The sequence below is a fragment of the Brachycentrus maculatus genome, unplaced genomic scaffold (genome assembly GCF_059751285.1).
Source record: "Brachycentrus maculatus isolate JH-2025_06_01 unplaced genomic scaffold, ASM5975128v1 h1tg000097l, whole genome shotgun sequence".
Classification (NCBI taxonomy): Eukaryota; Metazoa; Arthropoda; class Insecta; order Trichoptera; family Brachycentridae; genus Brachycentrus; species Brachycentrus maculatus.
Window position 1 is genome coordinate 1,353,370 of NW_028280851.1, and position 23,882 is coordinate 1,377,251.

At 35.3% G+C, this 23,882-nt stretch overlaps 2 protein-coding genes across 2 annotated transcripts in view; one reads left to right on the plus strand and one right to left on the minus strand.

The window, feature by feature from the left end:
• Nucleotides 1–282, minus strand: part of vkg (Collagen alpha-1(IV) chain viking) — a 66,462-nt gene extending 66,180 nt beyond the window's left edge. The window contains exon 1 of the mRNA XM_088258526.1: nt 189–282. Within this exon, the coding sequence (XP_088114652.1) occupies nt 189–282 (94 nt within the window). The remainder of the gene's footprint in view (nt 1–188) is intronic.
• On the plus strand, nt 173–22,655 carry Col4a1 (Collagen type IV alpha 1). The gene is made up of 12 exons (XM_088258520.1): nt 173–300; nt 2,170–2,212; nt 7,354–7,548; nt 8,076–8,318; nt 8,746–8,967; nt 9,396–9,701; nt 10,885–11,140; nt 13,350–13,561; nt 14,715–15,098; nt 15,686–17,663; nt 17,907–19,147; nt 21,134–22,655. The coding sequence occupies exons 1-12, from the start codon at nt 281–283 to the stop codon at nt 21,389–21,391; spliced, it is 5,358 nt and encodes a 1,785-aa protein (XP_088114646.1). The 5' UTR covers nt 173–280; the 3' UTR covers nt 21,392–22,655.
• The last annotated feature ends 1,227 nt before the right edge of the window (nt 22,656–23,882 follow it).

The following is a 23,882-nucleotide window of genomic DNA, read 5'->3' on the forward strand; positions in this document are numbered from 1 at the left end:
TTTAAGTATGAAAAATCAATAATTTTGGTTAATTTTTCAGTAAAAAATCGTGTTTTTAAGGCAGTTTTCGAGGATTTCGCGCTTTTCCGGGACTATTTTCATTCTGAATTTGAATTTTCGGCGGGTTGGTGGGGGGGCTGGCTGGCGGCGGGCGGCCGACCGAGGCGGGCTCAGTAGCGCGCAGGCACGCGTCCCTGCGAGTGTGCGCGTGTCCGTCGGCGGCAGAGACTTCCTTAACGTCAGTGCTCTACGAGTTTGGGCGCCCAAAAGAGCCGCCACCATGGCGGATACGGGGACGAGGTAAGCACCATTTAAAAAAAAAACTTTTTTTTTTTACTTTTGGAAAACGTTTTTTTTTTTAAACTGTGTATCTGATTCTTTTGTGTCCGATTTTAAGAGCTTTTTCATTTTTTCGTTTCATAAATTATTTTTCACCATTAAAAAAAGGATCGCTTTTTTGCGATAAATGAGCTTTCAAAAATATATGGCGTTAAAAAAATATAGTTTTCAAAAACGTTTATTAATTTTAATAAAATTATTAGGTAATTTACATCTTTTTAATCCTATTAAAATATATACCTTTTGAGGTTATTTTTATCATTTATGTGTAAAAATAAACATTTATAAGGACTAAATAATAACATTTTTTTCAACGTTTTTCAGGACACAATTTGTATCATCTACAAATATTAAAATTTATGAAAAACTGCAGCTATTCTACTTCTGTTTTTTTTAAAGTTTTTATTGGTGTTAAAAATAAAACTGTTATATCATATTTGACATTTTCAATAAGTAGGTATCTAAATTGATTTTATAATATTAAATCGTGTCCTTATTTTTTTTAAGTGAAATATATAATTCATATAACATTCCTTTTTTAAAAAAAAGATATCTATTTAACCGGCGATGACCTATTACGACATCGGCAGAATTTTTAATTTTTCTTATCAATTCCTTATACATGGTATTAAATAATTTATGTAATATAATATAATTTGATGAAAATATCGTATTTTATTTTTTATATAAAAAAATCTTTATCTCACTTAATTGATGTTCCGCTCTGAATGTAGTCGGTAATATTAAAGATAATAAAATATTGACGTAATGTTTGCGCTTGATTTTTTTAAATTCCACGTTTATTTAATCAGTAATATAAATTATTAAAACAAAAAAATATTTTAAAATAAAACCCTTACATAAAAGATCTGTTAATTGTATGATAATATTTGTATCACCTTTATAAACGTTTTTTATTTAACTTTATTTCAATCACTCTCTTTTGGTTAAAGACACAAGCCAAGCTTTTTGGCAACCAAATTTTATCGAAAAAAAATCTATCACAAACTTTTAGGTTCTTTTAAAAAGTAGCCGTTTTAGGTAAGCTATTAATAAAAGAGTTGCTTGTTAAATAAGATCAAAAGTATTATACAATTCACAATTTATTAATTAATTACCAGAATTTATAATATTCAATTTGTAAATTAATTAGCAGGATGTGTTGTTTTTTTGTTAATATACAACAAAAATATACCAAATAAAAACAAAATAAAATGATATGTCTAAATCCATCATTTTTTTAAAGAAAGCTCTGTTATTAGTAGTTTTTTAAGAGCTTTTTCTGCAGTAAGGTCATTTAAGTATTTTATTATATAATAAGCAATTTTCAAATTGAAATCTAAAATGAATAAGTCCTCCTTTCGGTAGCATATTACGAGAACTGATCAAGGCGAAACAAAATTAACTGCAATGACTGAATACGTTTCTATTTCTGAATATGGAAATAAAGCCTGGACAACGCTTCAAATCTTTAATAAGAAATTATGAATAAAATTCAAATATAATTTAAGAGAGGAAACTGAAAGCCTGCAAACTTTGCAGAATTTGATTCGAAAGATTTTCAAAAAAGTTTCAAATTATATATACCCATCTTTTTAAAACTGATATTATCGGAAAGGCAAGGGTTCAAATCCCATAAACAACAACAAAAATATTCGTTAAAAAAATGTCATGAACCCTGAGTGGCATTTAAACCGATTAAGCTACTTTCAAATATACAATTTAGGATCAATATAACATCGCATCATACTCTTTTCATTAATTGTGGTTAATAAGGGAGAAAAATGAGAATTGACAAATATTAAATGAAATTAATTTCCCTTTTTTCAGATTATTTACCGCCCTGACATTATTATTTGCGAGTGCCAATGCAGTAAGTATTTTTAACCTTAGATAATAATTACTTATAATATGCATATAAATGAAGAATTTATTGGATTATAATGCAAAAATAAATGGTTTATCAAAGCAGAGTGGAAAAATTTCAGTGTAGCAATGCAATTTAAGATGTTGAGGGTTGAACTAATATCGTTCTTTCTGCAGAAAGTGGGAGCGATTTTTGTTTGTTGAACAAGAGTTTAGAAAAAACCATATCACCAAATCGATTAATAATATTTTAGAAGATACTCATAAAAAGAACGGCATTTTCGAATCCACCGATCGATATATTCTATTCGATTATCCCATTACTATTTGCGATTATGGAGATGACAATTGGAATTTTTAACTACCATATTTCCGAAATTCTGTCAACCACTTGTTCGATATAGCATTTTTAACGGTAAAAAGCTTTATTAAACCTTATTATTTCTTAAAATATTATTTTAATACAAATAACTTATTTTTTTATTACGGTGGATACTGCTTTTCATGCTAAGTTCAATTAATTACCCTCAATTTTACGCTGACATACCAAATAGTTTAAATCTGAGTTTTTTGTTATCATTAATTTCTTCGATCACTTGTTTGCTCACTTCCGCAGTCTCTGCACTAAAGCTCGCAAATTGCGGAGCTTTCGCATCTTCTAGAACGATAAACACATTCACGCTGCCCACTTCCCTTCCGTATTCCGGGTGTCACATGACCGGAAGTCCTGAAATCCATCATGGCTGTCGTTATCTCCACTGACGAGTTGCGTTTTAATTATTATTGTTTATTATTTACGAGAACTAGTAAACTATTTATTGCCCCGACGGATGTGTTGACTGCTCCGATAACAGAATAATTGCGTCATCTTGATTAAATTATTCAAAGAATAAAAAAATGCATGTTACTTTTATTTGAACCATTAAAATTGGGAACAAAAAAATACCCCCAAAGCCGAGTAACAATCGCCTATTTCGTCACGTTTTAAAATATCAAAATACATACATACGTATTGTATGTTTTGTCTGAATTGATTAATTTATGGTTTTTGTTCTAAATAAGCTTAATAATACCGTAGCAGAATAAAAAATATTTATGAATTTATACATATTTCTACAGATGAGAATAGAAGCATTGAGGGTTATTTCTTAATAATATATATATATATATATATATATATATATATATATATATATATATATATATATATATATATATATATATATATATATATATGTATATATATATATATATACATATATATATATATATATATATATATATATATATATATATATATATATATATATATATATATATATATATATATATATATATATATATATATATATATATATATATATATATATATATATATATATATTTATATATATATTAAGTTTATGTAATTAAAAATAGTTTTAATAAAAAACAAGCAAAATTTTACAACCAAATTCTCCCTCTTTCAAATTTTTTCGCTACAACTACTGAAAATCTCTTTAAATATGTAAATTTCTTCGTTGAATTTTTTTTAATACATATAACATAATTTTCTCAAAAGGATATTAGTTTAGACAATTGTTTTTTAAGTACGTTTTTCTATTCACTATGAAATTTATAAAATAAAATAAAAAGTCTACCATTTAATTGACAATTTCTAGTAATACCTATGTATATACGAAAATATGAATTATGGGATAAATCAGACCACTCAGAATCCTTTTACCCAGATCCACACATATCACTTTTGTCTTTAAATCGATGCATCATAACCTGTTAAAACGTTTAAAAAAAGTTGAAAACTGTATCATTATTTTGCTGGGATTATGCAAGTATAATATTAAGCACTATCCTCTTTTCTGTGCATTCTTCTTATTCTTTAACCGAACACAATATCATGAAGCACGGTATACATATCTTGACATTTCCTTGTAAGCGTGACATCATGCACAATGCAATACCACACATGTTTACATACTTTGTGTCCCATGTTTTATTTGATTAAAATCAAACGCATACTTGCTTCGTTTCATTAGCCAAATATTTATTTAAATAACGTAATTTTCACAACAAAAATGAGATATTATCCAGATCACTTAAGGTTTTCGAGAGCACTAAATATGGCGATACTTTTCTGTTCGTAATGTCACCTGTTGTAACAGTTTGTGACAATAATCCTGTGATTAGCGCCACACTTTGTAAGTGCGTTTTTAAGCCTGGTAACCTTTCTGTACATAATGACGATCAAAATAACGCCGTTTTATTTTGATGTTTATTATTTTATTCATACTTTATTCGGAACAGATTGCCTGATTTATCGTAATTTTTGTCATCAACATACTTTATATTTTAATTTATAAATTATTTGAAGAAGTAATTTTTTTCATTGACTGATTAAAATCAACGTAGCAATGAGGATAGCCTGGAACGACTGGTTGTGATCGGTAGCCTGGAGGGGAAGAGAGGGAGAGAAAGATCCTCCACATGATGGACCGATCAAATTAAGGCAGCAGAAGGCACCTCGGTGGTTGGAGCGCTACGTGCAGCACAGTCAAGGGATAACTGGAGAAGAGTCATTGCTTCCACAAGGGTAGCAATGACTCTTCTCCAGTTATCCACTAGCCTCAGTAATGAGGAATAAGACGGGGAAGAAGAGTAGAGATTAAAATAAAATATACAATAACGCCAATATGACAAAACGACAATAAAATTACTTGACTGCAATAAATTTCTAAATTTAGTCACCTCTCTTCACTACTTTATGAACTGCACTGGTTACGCTTTCCCAAAAGAGTTTATGTATAAACCAAAACGTAATACGGCTCCAGATTATCTAAAACAGCTGTGCATTCTAGACGAATTGGTTGATACAACAACAACCATGGGTAAAGTGATCTTACCAGCGGACTAAATTTGGCGAGCGTGCCTTGAGTGTCGCGGGACCGAAGGCATGAAATGCTCTCTCACCAGCAATTACATACAGAGAGGGAAAATAATTTTTAAAAAAAAACAAAAAATGTATTTTTTTTGCTAGATTATTTCCACGTTTTTTCTTTCCTCAATTCAATCACGAGAAGCATACTTGAGGTAGTATTTTACAAAAATTACGCTATGTATGTAGATATATTATATTTTATTATCCATTATTATTATGATAAATATTATGCATTATTAAAATTTCATTTTTTCAAACCCTTACCCGCACCCCAATAGGTCATAGGGCACTGCATCATATAACCGCAGTGTTATCTTGATCGTTAACACATGTAGTAAAAGTGATCAGCCCTCCGCTTCAGGTACCAGTCCAGGGTAATGAATGAATATTAGAGTGAAAAATAATTTTTTTGACAATATTTATTTGACCCCCCCCCTGGACCGAACCGAACCCAGGATCTCCAGAACGGTAGCCTAACGTGCTGACCATTACACTATAGAGGAGGACATTATTATGATATCTTATTATTATTTGAAGTATCTGAAAATTTATGTATCTTAAATTCTAACCGCCGTCAAAATGACGCCGCGCGACTAAATGAAGGTTAGCAAAGTTCAATCTCGAGAATGCACTATCCACAATGTAATCTCGCATTACAATTCATGTATTTATGACCCGCAAGACCGCTGAACTAGATTATCTAACCTCACCAGTTGTACCAGGCAAACAGCACACAGCAGCAGGTCAATGACAAATATTCGATTACCATTTGAAAACATTTTACAAACGTCATTCGCTAATCAGGAGAACCACCATATGACATAATATTAAATAATCATAATAAATAAATTTTGGATTATTTATATGGCGCCATGTTCGTAAAATACTACCTCAAGGGCGCTTCACTGTGAATGAATTGGGGAAAATATTATGGTGGAAATGATTTAGCAAACAAATGTGTTTTTAGTTTTTTTTCTAAAGATCTTGTCAGTCTCACTATTTCCAACCATTGAAGTTTTGAATATACAACCATTAAAGTATTGAACATCGCAAGAATTACAATTCAGATCATCAAATATTGGAAATATCTCAAAAATTAGAGTTCAGAGCATCAAATGTTGGAAAATATCTCAAAAATTACAATTCAAATTATAATTTTGATTAAATCCTAGTAGTTGATTTTTTTCTTAAAACACCGTTTTTGTATTGAAAAATAAGTTTTTCTTCGAAATAAATATATGCTTTTGAAAAGAAAACTGTTTTGAAAGGTAAGGAGAAACAAAAAAAAAACAAACAATAAATATATTTTATAAAACAAGAAAAAATAAAAGTCGGGCGTGAAGTGACCGCAGCCGGACGCGTAAGGGTGTCATCAAAATATTATTACGGGTCGGGTATCGGAATAATAACTCGTAATTATGATGCAATCGGTTTATTCAATAGGTCGCTATGACTGTACAAGGACAATTGTGTGCAGTCTCCTTTGTGCCAATCTCATAAGGGTTGGTTATAAAAATATAAACATATTTTTTTTAAAGATTTTTTTACAAAGTACATATTTAAATAAACAAAATAGTTGGTAATTTAAAAAAATATTTAAAATATAACGTTTCTACATCTCAAATAAAGTAGATACTTGTGTTTAGAGTGGGGGTTTGTTTTTCGATTACTAATTTTGTATAAACAAAATAAATTATAATGAAGTAAATTAATTATAAAAATGGGGTATGGAGCTTAGGTTGGGGTCAGTCTTATAATTCAATGTATGTATTTATCTTAATTCACTTAATTTATTTTAATTAAAAAAAACTATAAAAAAATTAAACAGTAAAATATTAAAAATTTAAATAGTAAAATTTAAACTATAAAAAATTTAATTAGTATACATTACGATACATTAAAATAAAAAATATGCAAGAACTTTTGCTAAAGGTGTGGAAGAATCCCGCTTCCGAAAACTCCTTCAGACACATGGAACAGATCAATATTCAATGAGATATTGTTCAAAATAGCGGTAGCTCTTCCTACAGGCATAACCATCAGCAGGTTAGTCCTGTGTATAGGAATGTGAAACAATCTATGTCGACACTGTCTTAGGTAACTATCGGGAACATACAGACCAATGTTCCGGATAATTTCAGGATTATCGATTAACGATCATAAATTCCCCGTAACATTGACATAACATTATTATATGTATTCATAATTTTCAGCAATATTGGTCAACTTGGTCTGCATCCGCGGGTGCAGGAAACGAGTCAAGGATCGGCCTCTACGGAAGGCCTGATATTCCGGAATCCATATCAAGCTACGACATCCTCAATTCGGCGGGGGTCAGTGGACCACCGACGAACTGCTCAGGACCAGGATGCTGCATCCCCAAATGTTTCGCTGAAAAGGGAGCCAGAGTAAGTATATATTCAAATATTTTTAAATCAAGTTATACTAGAAGGATATTTTACCATGTATTAAAATATAATAATAATAATAATAACCATATCCGCTCCTTAGGTGGAGCATATGGAGTCCACAAACTGTCTCCAGGCTTTTTTGTTATTAAAATATAGAAGTACAAAAAATTACATTTAAAAAAATTATAATTATTTATGTATATTATATCAGACACTGGATTATTCACCCTATGGATGATATGTTGATATTATGGTGTCGGGTTGTGGTCCTGTGGTAAGTGTCGTGGACTCTTGAGTCAGAGGTTCGAACCCACTCTACCACAATTTAGTACCTTTTGTTAAAAAAAAGAGCCGCTTAGGCTCAGAGAAATACAATATGAAATTGATTAATTTTTGTAAATAATAAAAACACAAATATTTCTCTTTTAAAAAAATTAAAACATTTAGCCTCTTTAACGTTCTTTCCGATAACGCAGTACTTATTTGAACGTTATACAAACGAATATGATTTCTCTTTATTTTAGGGTTTTCCCGGCTCCCCCGGTATGATGGGAGAAAGGGGCCAGCAGGGTTACCCCGGTGTGGAGGGTCTCATGGGCCCGAAGGGGGTGAAAGGAGACGCCGGCAGGCAAGGACCCCGGGGCCCGAAAGGAGAGAGGGGTAAGATGGGCATCCCTGGATTCCCCGGGATAAACGGTGTCCCTGGAACTCAAGGCGCCTCCGGAGCGCCTGGAATACCGGGAAGAGACGGATGTAATGGAACAGATGTAAGTAACTTTTATTTTTAAAATTATACATTAAATTTACATATAGTAATCATACCTTTTTCCATGCAGTTTTTATATGCAGTAAATATTTTTATGTAAATTTCAATTAATTGTGACTACAGTATAACATCGATTATATTCAGTAATTGCGGATAAGGGTAGTTCAGATGGGGAAAAATCCGGGTAATCAAAACAATCATAATTGGCAAAAAAAGACAAGTACATTCAGTATAAATCATTTTTATTGGCTTAGATTTTAACATACACGTAGCTTCAACATCATTTTTTAATTTTTTTTTTATTAATTTCCGCTTCAATATAATTTAAGACATATTAGATTGAAGTGATAATTTAATCAAATTTAACACAATTCGGATAATCAAGGTTCTACTATATTTTGTTTTGACATTTACTGTTTTGTTTAAAGGGTTCAGCGGGAGTGGATGGACCCGCGGGTTTGCAAGGCCCTCGCGGGTGGCCCGGCTCTACAGGAGACAAGGGAGAAAAGGGTGAGCCCGCTTACACCGGGATCCACCCGAAAGGACAGAAAGGAGAGCCGGGAGCAGATGGGGCTCAGGGACCACCGGGACCTCCCGGGTTGGAGGGCCTCCCAGGACAACGCGGACTTAAAGGCAACACCGGACCAGTGGTAAGTAGATTTTATGATTTAATTCCAATATAACGTTTTTAAAATTTTCTCTGTTTTCCCAATTCGTAAGAGTAAAAAACTGAATAGAGGGTTTGTACTTGTATTTCTTTATAGGTTATTTATTAACATATAGAGATGTTGATGAATATCACAGCCAATCAAATGATGAAACAGTATTTTGATTTTTGTTCACAAATTGTGGGTTTGTCTCCAAATAAGAGTTATTTATCTTGCATACATTAAATAAAGATCTCTGATATATAAAAAAATTAAATAAACTTATTAAACTCAACCATAGATTTTATTTGCAAAGACATATTGGTGTAGCGTTGTTCTCTCTGCGGGATATCTCTGCTCAGTCAGTAGCTCTGAGTACCTTATTGGAAAGTGGCGTGCTGGATACTTAGTATTTTTGTTAATATTTCCAGGGCCCCGTAGGACCCAAGGGAGGTAAAGGGTCGAAAGGAGAGTCTGGGCAATCCTTCATGGGCCCCAAGGGAGACAGAGGAGACAAGGGTGACAGAGGACCGCGAGGACCCTCGGCCTCTGTATTCACGGAACAGCTAAAGGGGGTGGTGAAGGGTATTCCTGGTGACAGGGGAGACAAAGGAGACCGGGGAGAGATGGGGATATACGGCGAGAAGGGAGACAGGGGGCTCATGGGAGAGTTGGGGGTCTCAGGAGCCAAGGGGATGACAGGAGAGAAGGGGCTTCCAGGAGTCGCTGGTGAAAGAGTACGTATTAAAAGCTTTTCAAACATTGAAATAATCCTCACCGATTTTGAAATTCACATTGTCGCATTATCAGGCGCCGTTGCGTAGTTGCGTAGTTGCGTAGGAGCTCAACTGCGAAATTGGCATCGCGGGTAAGATTCCTGCCATCTGTAAAATGAACTCAAGAAATATTTATTTTCAATCGAACAATTGTTTGTGATGTACTTTTTACATCTTCTTTCCCATCTTTACTACCATACTTGCAGACAAACCTTTAAAAAAAAGGGGCTTTGCGGGTTATTCCTTAAAAAAAATGAAAATATATTTTCCATCTGTATCTAGATACCAAATACGTTTAAATAAAATATTGAAAGATTTCTCCCTATTTCACCAGATCTTCTAGTTTTTCACTTCATTTATTGTTAAGAATCGTTTTATAATTCGAATATGATCTAAATTTTATACGAAGTATAAAATTATTTTAACCCGTATCTGGATCCAGCAATGCATCGTATTGACCTAGTGTCATATTGACACTAGGTCAATTAAAAAATTGGAAATTTTATTTATTACTTACCTTGCTTATTATGTACCAGATTTATAAATTATTAGTCGTAACTAAAAAAAATATGTTTTATTTTAATCTGTGTTGGGAACAGGACGGATATTCTAGTATGGGCCAATCAGGAATTTCTCAGCATTTGCTCATTGCTGGGAGGAAACCACTCGAAACTCCTCAAGAGAAGCCAGACAGCTGATTGTCGTCAACAGACCTTCCATTCCACTTGAAGAGGGTTCGGCATTTTGTGTCCTAGCTTGGTTTATGGTACCAAGTCCTTTTTGTCATTTATGATACCACCTGCCGTGATACTTTCGTATGAACTATCACAGATCTGATGTCAGGTTCCTACAACGGGCCTCCAGCTGTTGTCTTTGAAATCTTACTTAATTTCTTACTTTGCGTATGGTTCTGGCTTCTTTTTCACCCATATGGGTTATGTATTACGCTTGCATTCTCTCTGGTCTCAATCCTGTGGATTGGTCTGCAGCAACAAATGACATCTCCTTCGCCATTCTGGTCTATTTTCCAAAACTCTCTTCAGCTCCTTATACGTTGAGCAGCCCATGTCTCCGTTTATGGTACCAGATTACATGAAGGCGAGATATTCGGTCGCTAATCCTAATTTTCTTGTTGAATCTGTAGGGCAGAGATGGATACCCGGGAGCACCAGGTCCCATGGGTCAGAAAGGAGACAGAGGCATGGATGGGCTCTCCGGTCTGCCAGGCCGGGCAGGCAGCAAAGGAGAACCAGGAAGGGATGGACTTGCCGGAGAACCAGGTCTGCGGGGCCCGGCGGGTCTGCCCGGCGGTGGCAAGGGCTTCGCGGGGCCTCCTGGACCCCAGGGACCTCGCGGCTACCCGGGACCTGCTGGACCAAAGGGAGAAGACGGTTACCCAGGTACCATATATAATAATTTGAAGAAATATTTTTTATTTCGAAATTTTTCATAATTTATTTACTTAATATATATGTACATACACATACATACAAATATATGATGTACATTCATTTACAAATTGATAACTACAATAAATATATTATTTTTTGAAGAGACACACCATATTTGTTCATAAACATACCAGTACATGTAAATATTAGTTTTGAGTGTGTCTAAATCTTGTTTGTTCATAAATCTGGATTATCTTCAATTAGGAGTTTTTTTACATTATTTTGGACATCTTAACAAGGATTAAGAAGAATATGGAAGTCTGAGCATTTACGGGGCTTACGGGGTTATTAGTATTTTTATATGGAGATTTTTTTGCATTGATCCATGAAACCACCTTATGTGTCTTGTCGGTGGAGTTATTTTTAATAATAATAATAAAACCCTTATCCGCACCCCAATGGTGCATAGGGCACTGCGTCATATAAACGCAGTGTTACTTTGATCGTTTAGACATGGAGGAAGATGATCAGCCCTCCGATTCAGGTACCAGTCCAGGGTAATATGGAATAAATATTAGAGTGAAAAAAACACTTACATTTATTTGACCCTACCTGGGAATCGAACCCGGGACCTCCAGTACGGTAGCCGAGCATGCTGACCATTGCACTACGGAGGCGGACAATTTATTTTTAGGTTATTTTATAGGTTATTTTTACATAAGTTTTTTTTTCTTTTCTATTTTAACATAATATACAAAAAATGTATAACTCTATATCATTTACCTATGCCTTTATTTTGCCCTTGGTTCTTATTTTTGTTTGCTCTTTCGCCTCCGCCGACAACAAATTGAAGATGCTTGAAACTATGTGTAAAGTGCTCTGCTTCCATATTGAGTGTCCACTCTTGGGACCATTAACCAATCGTTGTTGGCGAAGCGGCTACCATAGTAAAATGTGATACAATGAATATAATTTTATTGTATCACAGTAATACAATGAAATGCTGATAATGCTTTCTCACATTTCACCTAAATCGCAATTCTTTCGCTCTTGTGTTTTGATCACACCAATCTACTTGATATCGTGATGTCAAGTGATAACATGATATCGTGGGGTAATTACCACAACTGAGTCATCTCAGATCCATGTTTAAGAGTTAACGATTAAAAATAAAGCTTTATTTTCTCTTCTTTAACATCAAACAAATCAAATATTAATCATTAATTTTTTTTTATGTTTAATTTTTTTAATTTATTTTTATTTTTATATTTTTTAACTGCCCCTTACTCCCTAACCTCGAGTTCATTCAGGACATTCGATCATAGGGTTTGTCCTTCCCGCTGAATGTCCAACACCTATTGTCAATCAACTCCAAAATTATTAATAGTGCGATCATTAATCATGTAAAAAAGTATGGCAAAAACATGTGACCCCAAAAAAAAATTCATTAAAAAAAATTGTTTAAGTAAAATCACTAGTATGGCAGGTATCACCCAAAATTAAGTGCTTTGCCAATAAATAAAAAATAAATAAATAAAAAAAATTATACTATGAAAATATAAAGTCTGTATAATTAAACTGCTCAGAAGCTTGAATTTACTGATTCAATCGAACAACCCCTCACTAAAGGTATTCAACATAAGTGTGTTTAAATACTTGTTCATAAATCTGGATTATAATCAGTTATAGGAGTTACTTTTCTTTTCTTTTTTTACATCTCAACATAGATGAAGAAGAATATGGAAGTCTGGTCATTTACGGGGTTTACGAACGTCATAGTCTGGTTTAAGTGATCACTTTACACACGTGTAACATTCACCAATTCTACCTATAGTTGATAACCACACTTCAAATTCTTGAATGTTTTATACATATTTTCCAATTTTGAAACATTGTACTTGAATCACTAGAATTTCACTAGAGACATCTATTGGTAAGATGAAAAGAAGCTTTTTATTGAGCAGAAACTCATATATTAAAATAATATGATAAATTACTCCTAAAATTGGAGATAACCAAGGTTTGTGAACAAGTATTTTACACACTTAAAATGTTGTTGATGAATAATAGTTGAGTGGGAAATGCGATGAATTTCTAATTTTGAAACATTGTACTTGAATCACTAGAATTTTCACTAGAGACATCTATTGGTGAGAATCTATGTTGAGATGTCAAAAAACAAAACAAAATTTTCAGTTATGATTGACTTTGTTTATAGGTGAAACTGGACCGCGCGGTCCTATGGGGCCCATGGGCGGACAAGGTGTACCGGGCACTCCAGGCCATGAAGGCGCAGCCGGAGAGAAAGGAGCCAAGGGAGAGGCAGGATCTCCCGGGTTTCCTGGAATCACTGGACCCCGTGGATATGTCGGCTCTCCAGGTTCTCCCGGGCCGAGAGGAATGCAAGGAGAAAAGGGACTGTCGATTCCGGTATTGTACTTATATGATAACCTTCACACCCTTCAACAAAGAGTATCCACTTGGTTTACTAAAGACCTAATACAATTAATCAGTGGAAAGAAATTGCTAAAGAAAGCTTAACCCTTTCCGGTCCTTAAAAAAAATCCACCAGTTCCACAATAGATTTACAGCATTATAGGGTTAAACAATACATCCAAGTTTTTTAAAATTAAAACTGCACTTGTGTTAAAAATTAATTTTTATTTTGAATGTTCACAATCTTGTCTCTTATTATTACATTTTACACTAAATACGAGTGAGAAATTTTTTTTCTTGTATTTTAACACTAAAATGATGAATAAAAAAATGTCGAATGACATTCGACATTGGACTCACCGGAATAAAGTCGATGTCGAATGACATTCGACATAGGACCGGAAAGGGTTAACAGCTACTGAACTATATATCAATATTTTTGTGTATTACTTAATATAAACGCACTGATCTTTATTGTTTTTATATTCAAGTATAAAAGGCCCTTGTGCCGTATAATTAAATAAATATTTAAATGAGTGTATGAGTTAATTAAATTATTTTTGTAATGAATCATATCGAATATTCCTCGTTAATATTCAGGAGGGGTATTCAATAGTCCGCAACATAATTTCCTATAAACTTAGGTAATATTTAAAGTAATTAAATTTTTACATAAAACAACGTTTTTTATATTGAAGAAATAAGTTTTCTTAAAAACAAATACATGGTTTTGAAAATAAAAGAGTTATTGAAAGGTAATAAAAGGTATACATTTATTTTTTCATTTTACCTACATTTCGTGGGTATACTGGCAAAAAACGTTAACTCTAAAATCCCTGTGTCAATAATCTATCACTGTTATTAAAAGCTTTTAATCTGAATAAAATACCCGCTTTTTATTTAAATTTAAAATTTAATTTACTTTTTACACCACATAAATATGACATTTCAAACTTATAATGTATTTTGCCAGTTTATAGAATGTTGAAAACTTTATAATTTGCATCATTTACTCAAAATTTCATATTTTCGAGTTAGCTCGCGTGGCAGATCGCTTGATGAATTGGACGTTTGCGAGTACCCCCTTTAAGAAATAAATTACAAAATGGCATTAGCTGCTTGCATAAAAATTAGTTTTATTTTTCAGGGTAACAGAGGCATGGACGGTGCCGCAGGAAAGGACGGCGAGAAGGGTCAAAAGGGTGAACGCGGTTATACAGGAGTAAGAGGTCTCCCTGGAGATTCATCTCTCGGCATACCGGGCTCTCCAGGTCTGCAGGGTATCGCCGGAGAGAAAGGGCAGGGTGGAAGGCCGGGCATCCCCGGGATACCTGGATCGCCTGGATCGAAAGGAGACATCGGTGGCCGATGCTCGGACTGCAGTCCGGGATTACCAGGAGCCAAGGGAGACCGAGGTCTCGATGGTCGTCCCGGAAACGATGGACCGCGTGGGCCGCCTGGAGAACAAGGACCCGCCGGAGAAAGGGGTCTCGATGGCAGAGACGGTCTTATTGGCCCTCAAGGACCGACGGTATAAGAACATTATTTTATTTATAAATAAATAAAAAAAAAACAAAAATTGCAGTGCAGTTGTGTAAACCATATTTTGTATTATGTAGTGTTTTGAGGTTGTGGGTTCGATTCCCTTTGTTTACCATGTATATATATATATATATATATATATATATATATATATATATATATATATATATATATATATATATATATATATATATGGTATATATATATATATACATATATATATATATATATATATATACATATATATATATATATATATATATATATATATATATATATATATATATATATATATATATATATATATATATATATATATATATATATATATATATATATATATATATATATATATATATATATATATATATATATATATATATATATATATATATATATATATATAAATATATACATATATATAAGTATACATATTTTAATTTCTATCAATTTGCTATAATATTATTTAAACGAAAAATAAATATAAATGAATAACATATTGCGCTTATTTAAAGTAAATTATAAAACAACAGTATACATGTGAGTTTTGTTAAAGTTAATTGTATTTGTTTATAGGGAGAACGGGGTGAAATGGGTCTTCCGGGTAATGATGGTCTTCCAGGAACACCAGCAATGGTGTCGTTAAATCTAGTGAAAGGTGAAAGGGGTCCAAAGGGTAATACTGGAACACCAGGAAGACCCGGGCCTCAAGGACCACAGGGTTTCAACGGCACAAGAGGTGATGTGGGGCCTGTAGGAATGCCTGGCCAAAAAGGCGACATGGGACCTAGAGGTTATCAAGGCCTTGATGGGACTCCAGGAGCAGCGGGATTACCTGGAACTCCGGGAGAGAGTGGTCTTAGTATTAAAGGAGAAAGGGGGTATCCTGGAGAAAAGGGTGGCAAAGGAGAGAAGGGAAGAGGAGGATTCGATGGCCCGAAAGGCGAAGCTGGACAATGCGCCCCTCAAAATATAACAGAGGGAATGAAGGGTGACAAAGGACATCCCGGTGAGAAAGGAAATACGGGTGTGGAAGGACCCCCTGGATACCCCGGAGAAAAAGGATTGCAAGGACTTAGGGGAGATACTGGTTTAACTGGTAGTCCTGGAAACCCTGGACCAGTTGGTCCTCGTGGTTTGCCTGGTCCGAGAGGAGAGAAGGGAGAAGTAGGATCGATGGGATTCCCTGGTGAGCCTGGTAGAGATGGAATTCGAGGTCTACCTGGTCTTTCTTCACCAAAGGGTACTAAAGGTGAACCTGGATCTCCCGCTGTCGGTCCTCCTGGAGCTCTAGGTCCAGAAGGTCTAAAAGGTGAAAAAGGATTAAGAGGTCTACCTGGGAAAACTGGTATGGATGGTTTGCCTGGATCTAAAGGTTTCATGGGAGAGAAGGGCGAACAAGGGGTTGCTGGTCTAGTTGGATTAATGGGAGGTCCTGGTCAAAAAGGAGATGCAGGCCCTATTGGCCCTCCGGGGGTTCCAGGTGTCATGGGGAGAGCCGGACTTGATGGAATGAAAGGAGTCCAAGGATATCCCGGTGAACCCGGCAGACAAGGATTAGTAGGACTACCGGGAAATAAAGGTGAACAAGGAAATGTGGGGGAGGACGGGGCTAAAGGATTCCCCGGATCGCGTGGGAGACCTGGAATGCCAGGAAATCCAGGATTAGATGGATTACCCGGTGAAAAGGGTGACAAGGGTGCTACTGGCTTGCCTGGATCATATGGAGCTCCAGGACTAGAAGGATTACCTGGAGAACCAGGTCTAGAGGGCCTTAAAGGAGAACGTGGACCAGCAGGACTACCAGGTCCACCAGGGCCATTTGGTTTGGCAGGACCGAGGGGTGAGGTTGGATTACCCGGAAAGCCAGGGAGAAAGGGAGAACCTGGACCCGTATCAGAAAAGGGTCAAAAGGGTGAACCAGGTCTCTCTGGATTAAGGGGACAAGATGGACTTCCAGGCTTAACAGGATTGCAGGGAGTGAAAGGAGATGCTGGTTTACCTGGCATAGGAGTTCCAGGGCTTACTGGCCAGAAAGGAGACAGAGGTCGAGATGGACTGAACGGATTAGATGGTTTACCAGGATTTAAGGGAGACAGAGGTTTCCCCGGTACTCCAGGACAGAAAGGAGAGGTTGGATTTGCCGGCGAAGTTGGAATGCCCGGTTTACCTGGTCTGGACGGATTACCAGGAAAAGATGGTGAAGTTGGCATGCCAGGTCCCATGGGATTGAGAGGAGAGAAGGGAGATAAAGGATTCCCTGGCCGAGATGGTTATGATGGACTCAAGGGTGACTTGGGATTAGAAGGATTGGCCGGACCCATGGGTCCACCAGGTCCGAGGGGAATGCAAGGAGAGCGAGGACCATCTGGTCCAACTGTCAACGTGAAAGGTGAAAAGGGAAACATGGGTTCTCCAGGATATGACGGAATGAAGGGAGATAAGGGTCTTCCAGGATTTGCTGGTCTTCGCGGATTAGAAGGTCAAAAGGGTGAAAGAGGTTTACAAGGGGTACGCGGACTTCAAGGATTAATGGGTCTCCAGGGACAGAAAGGTAAAATTATATTCATGTATGTATGTAGAATTTTTAAATTGCCAAGTACTTCATTCATAATTCAATAGATTTTTTGTCAAAAGGATTCATTGTAATTATTCCTCATATTATTTAAAATTGTTGTAATTTACAATATTTAATATTTTTTAGGTACAGCTTGCTTTTTTTAGGTAAATGCGAGTTATGTAATGTGAGAAGTTTATTAATACATATTTTTATTTAATGTTTTTAATTGAATTACAGGTGATACTGGTCCGGTAGGCCCAGAAGGAAGATCAGGACTTACTATAAAGGGAGAAAAGGGTCTACCTGGAATCCTTGGAAAGAATGGACGTGATGGCGCACCTGGCGCACCGGGAGCTAAAGGAGATGAAGGTCTCGTAGGTCTTCCTGGATTACAGGGTAATCCTGGATATCCCGGATCTCCTGGATTGATGGGACAGAAAGGTGACGAAGGCAGAGAAGGCATTGCTGGACCACCTGGATTAGATGGTCTTCCTGGAAGGCCTGGTGAGCCAGGAGCCCGGGGTCTTATTGGTCTTAAAGGAGATCAAGGGCCACCAGGGTTGTTTGGTCTTCAAGGCCAAAAAGGAGAGCAAGGACTGCAAGGTCGCGAAGGTCGCCCAGGATTGAATGGACAAAAAGGAGACATTGGTTTTCCGGGTGCTCCTGGTTTGGTAGGGCTACGTGGAATGCAAGGCGAAAAGGGAGATAGGGGATTCGAAGGCATGCAAGGATTGCAAGGTGTTTCAGGCGAGAAGGGTGATAAAGGAATGGCTGCATACCAACCACCTCCTGGCCAAAAGGGAGACAAGGGTGCCCAAGGTTTGCCCGGAATCCCCGGACGTCCCGGACCTCCAGGACCTCGTGGACTTCCTGGAAAAGACGGATTCCCCGGAGAGAAGGGCAATGCTGGTTTGGATGGCTTGCCCGGACCAGTAGGACCACAAGGAGAACGAGGATATCCAGGAGCACAAGGACTTCAAGGAGAAGAAGGTCGAGTGGGAGAAATTGGAGAGAGAGGTTACCCTGGAGCATCTTGCGAGACAACTCCTGACTACCTAACAGGAATTTTGCTGGTAAAACATAGTCAAACGGAGGAAGTTCCTCAATGTCAACCTGGACACATTAAACTGTGGGACGGTTACTCGTTGCTTTACATCGAAGGTGACGAAAAGGCACATAATCAAGATCTCGGCTTCGCAGGATCCTGCGTGCGGAAATTCAGCACAATGCCTTTCCTGTTCTGCGACCTAAATAACGTTTGTAACTACGCGAGCAGGAACGACAGGTCGTATTGGTTGTCTACAAGTGCGGCCATACCCATGATGCCAGTCGAAGAAGAAGGAATCAGACAATACATCTCTAGGTGTGTGGTGTGTGAAGTACCAGCTAACGTCATCGCCTTGCACAGCCAATCCACAGAAGTGCCAGACTGCCCCAACGGATGGAATAGCTTATGGATTGGTTACAGTTTCGTAATGGTGCGTATTTGGCAATTTATTTCAAGTTTATTCATCCCATTATATTTCTTAAAGTTTTAATAAATCTTGTTTATATACATGAAAACTGATAGCTGAGGGAGACCGAGAAAAACTTGGCACGATCAGGTATGCCAAATACTTGAAAGCGGTCAGGTTAGGAGTCAAAACAATCGGCGGGTATGTATGAGGAGATGCATGAACGTGGAAGAGGCGAAGAATGTTTTGGTGGAATGCAAAGACAGAGTTGGTGTGACGTTCTATTCTCTCTGCCCACCCCTGTTAGTAAGTTAGTTAAAACTTATAAATGAAATTGAAAAGTGTTGTTTCAACTTTTTAAAAAAAAAAATGGTTTTGGTTTTTGGTAACAGAGTTTTACTTTAGTCGGGAGTATACATATAGAGTAACTGTCACGTCGGTTATTATTTTAATATATTATGTTGATATTTTTAGGAGTTTTGGATTATTAATTTTTTTGCGGAAACCGAATAATGAAAATACACAAAAAGGACACTACAGTAGAGTTGTGTAATCTTGAAACTATTGTTGGATCACCACTTTTAAAATTTCAGATATTTATTAGCTGGAAAACATTGATAAGTGTCATTGGAAGTTGTCCCACACAGCATTACCGGATCTGGTACAGAAGCATCTAGGCTTCCTGACAGACCCTCTCTTATAAAGCAACTTTTTGTTTTATGAACTAAGTTGCAAAGATTTCAGAAAATGTAAAACAAAATTGTAACCAATTTTTACCATGAATTTACATTTAAAAGCTTTTAATGTCCCTGTTACTGCCAATCTAAATTAATACAAGTTTGTAAAATTAACACCTAATTTTCCAGAAGTGCTCAAGTATAGGCGTTTAGTTCGTTAGTTTAGTTAGTCATCTAGATCCAGTTCTGACCCGACGTTGGCCGGTACACACACACCTCCAAAACCCCGACCAGCACAGCAGACAGACAAGACATTTGCAGAAAATGTTCATTCCTCGCATTTCCCACTTAACATCAACAACATTTTGAGTTTGTTCAAATACTTGTTCACAATTCTGGATTATCTCCAATTATAGGAGTTATATATCATATTTTTTTAATATAATAGTTTCTGCTCAACAGAAAGTTTCTTTTCATCTCACCATTAAATGTATCTAGTGGAATTCTAGTTATTCAAGAACAATCGAAATTGGATCATATTTAAAGAACTTCCAAGAATTTGAGTACCGTAGAACGGGGCTTGAACTTTGAGGTGTTACATGAGCACAGTACAAAAAAGGAATTTAAATCTGTATTCGGTCTACAATAATGAACGTATCGTGACAATAAGTGTCACCTGTCAGGGAAATAATGAATCATGTCGATACGTTTATTATTGTAGACCAAATACAGATCTAATTTTTTTTTGTACTGGGCTCAAGTAACATATCAAATATTATCCACTGACACTTCGTAATGGAATTGCATTTTTAGTTTAATTTTTAAAAATGCAAATCTATTATAACTTTATATAAAATCGTGCTTTCAATACAAAAAAACCTTTATAAAAAATATTTTTAATATCATACAATACTTAAATTCACTCAAATTAAATTAATTTCTCATAAAATTATATCAAATCATGGTTATCAACTCCTGCCTTCTTTTAAATATAACATAACGATTTGTATAGCCTCTCACCAGTTTGATAATGTCGGTAACGACGAAACCCGGTCGCTGGTCAAATAAAAAGTGGAAAAGCTAAAAATATTGGTTTTAATCTAATAATAAATTAACACATCAAAGTTCAAGTAGCCCCGTTCCACGGTAGTGTGGTTGTCAATCATGGGTAGAATTGGTGAATGTTACAGGTATGTAAAGTGATCACCAGCTTCGTAATGCTTAGACTTCCATATTCTTCTTCATCTATATTGATATGACTTTTTTAATTATTCATCTTCCTTCTATTACGGATCCTTTTCACAAGTATTGATACGTGTAAATTATTTTTTAGCACACCGGTGCGGGTGGGGAGGGCGGAGGACAGGCGCTGGCCAGCCCAGGCTCCTGCTTGGAAGACTTCAGAGCCACGCCCTTCATCGAGTGCAACGGAGCTCGCGGCTCGTGTCACTACTTCGCCAACAAGCTGAGCTTCTGGCTCGCCACCATCGAGGACAGGGAACAGTTCAGCACGCCGCAGAAACAAACGCTGAAGGCTGGCACCCTCAGAACCAGGGTGTCCAGGTGTCACGTTTGCATAAAAAACACGTAGGAGCCTTAGCGTTAGATTAGGAAATTTAATAATGACTTAAAACGACAGCATTCTCGGAAAATACAATACTCAACCTTGTATGTTTTTGTGAGATAAATTATACACCACTTCTGGTCATAGCGTATAGGTCTGATAAACCTCTGCAAAGCATATCAATCCCACTACGAATCACCGAATTCCTACCCCGTGGGAAGTCAAAAAACAAGAGAATTAGTTTTCTTATACGTGTATGGATTCTACCACAATCATATAAACATATTGTTTCTTAAAACAGCCACAAATAACATTGTAAATACTCCAATCAACATCAATAATATCCACAGTGTTTGTTTGTAGTTTTAAAGCAATTTATTTCAAAATAAGATATGCCGATAATAACGAGTTCAAATGATTTAAGTATATGTAATGATATATTGTTGTGTATTGAGTAATTTTTCTTGTACCCAAGTTTGAAATACGCCAAAATTAGTTAGATATACCAGTAAAATCGTTTGACCGCTATAACACAGCAAGATAAGCTTCGTTCTATTAATTTATGAATTTAGTTACCAATGTATTAAAATTTTAATATCTTTGCTTCATTTAATATATACATTTAAGGATTTATATGTATATTTTTTTTAATTCCTTCAAGCTAGCATGCTATGTATTTATCATCTAATTCTATACGTTAAAGGGCGATATTTTTAAGAGTTTCCAAACGATTGTTGCATTTAATATTGTAGAATTATTAATTTCTAATAAAATTAATAAAAAAACGTGAGGTTTCCCGAGATTTTTCCACGTGCCATATTTTTTTGGTAGATATTTGATTCAATTATATGAGATAATATATTTTACACATTATAATATATGATTTTTAGGTTCCTATAAGATTCTTGATCCAAAAAAACGCTAAAAAACATTCATGAAAACTATTATGCACTTCGGTATAAAATACCCTTCATTATTTTTAAGTCAGTTTTTCAGTGAGATCATTTTCTGTTCCGCGATAATATATTGGTGCTATTTTTTGTACATTTATTTTCAGTTTTCAAATTTTCAGACCGTACATTGTCTAGTCAAAATCTGTGCCGATTTTTTTTCTGAATCTGTCTCTCCGTAGACAGCTTCCGTCTTTTCATACTATTCAGCAGGTCTCACTCCATTTTTGATATAATTTATGAATTCATCTTAAAATAAAATAATAATTATAAACACTGCCATGTAATATAATTTTTATGTATGTTTTAAGGTAAATATATTTTTTAAAAATACATAAAAATATTTTATTTATTATAATGCAAATGTAACAAAAGTTTGTGAATTGAACAGTTGAAAGTGAAATGTTAACCTTCGTTTTTTAATAAAAAAGTAAAAATTACTTAAGTACCACATGCTTTAAAATATTAAAAATATTTTAAGTATTCGCTATATTTTGAGTGAGTCCAAATCTTTGTTCATAATTTCCTGAATTTTTTCCACTCGGGAGTTATTATATCAAGGTTTTTTATTGATATCTCAACACGGATAAAAAAGATGTAAATATAAATATGTTTGAATTTATAAATTTCTGAGTTACATTAAAAAAAATCATTATGGTTGTCAATCATGTGTAGAATGGTGTTTATTACGTGTGATCACTTGAACCGGCCAGCCAGGTCGTAAGCTCTGTCAATACTCAGACATCCATATTCTTCTCCATCTGTATTGAGATATCAATAATGCATATTGTTAAACATTACTTTATAATTGCTTCTTAGTCGGACTTATCTGTACCCGAATGGTTCATAGGAGCGTACCTTTGCTGTTGCTGGACCGATGGCGTGGAATGCCTTCCACCAGTAGTTAGGTATAATGAGAGTGAGATAATGTTTTAAAAAACTAAAGACGCATTGATAATGGTAATGAATACATTAATAATATTATTATTATATGCAGATGGCGTAAGTTTTATAAATGTTTATTTCAGTAAAAAAATAAGTATTCTTAAATTTATCACTGTCCAGACATTTTACACTTATCTTAACAGTATAATACCCATAATTAACAATATGACAATGACTAAAGCCTCCCACCTATTATCTATGTTCCCATTGATAAGAAATAAAAATACCAAATAAAAATTAAATAAAAATAAGAAACAGCTACTGCCCCCTCTTTAACCTTCATCGTCCCAAGGACCCAACACTAAAATTTAGAATTAGTTTCACATACGGTGTTTGAAAATGATGCGGAATGCATCGAAACACGTGTCACAGTAGATTTTAAGAAAAATATGTATTTACTAAGTAATACATTAATTAAAAGTGGATAGATTTTACCACAAAGTGACTGCCGAATCAATTAATGAAAAGTGTTCACTTAATCGTTAATTATGTGGGAAGGTGATCAGTCCTGCACTTCAAATTCGTAAAGAATATGGTGATGTAAGAGAAGGAGTTCCGGGTGTAGGCTATTAATGGGATATGTGAAAGCAAATGCAGAAGGGATTGCAGCAATGGTTTAGGCA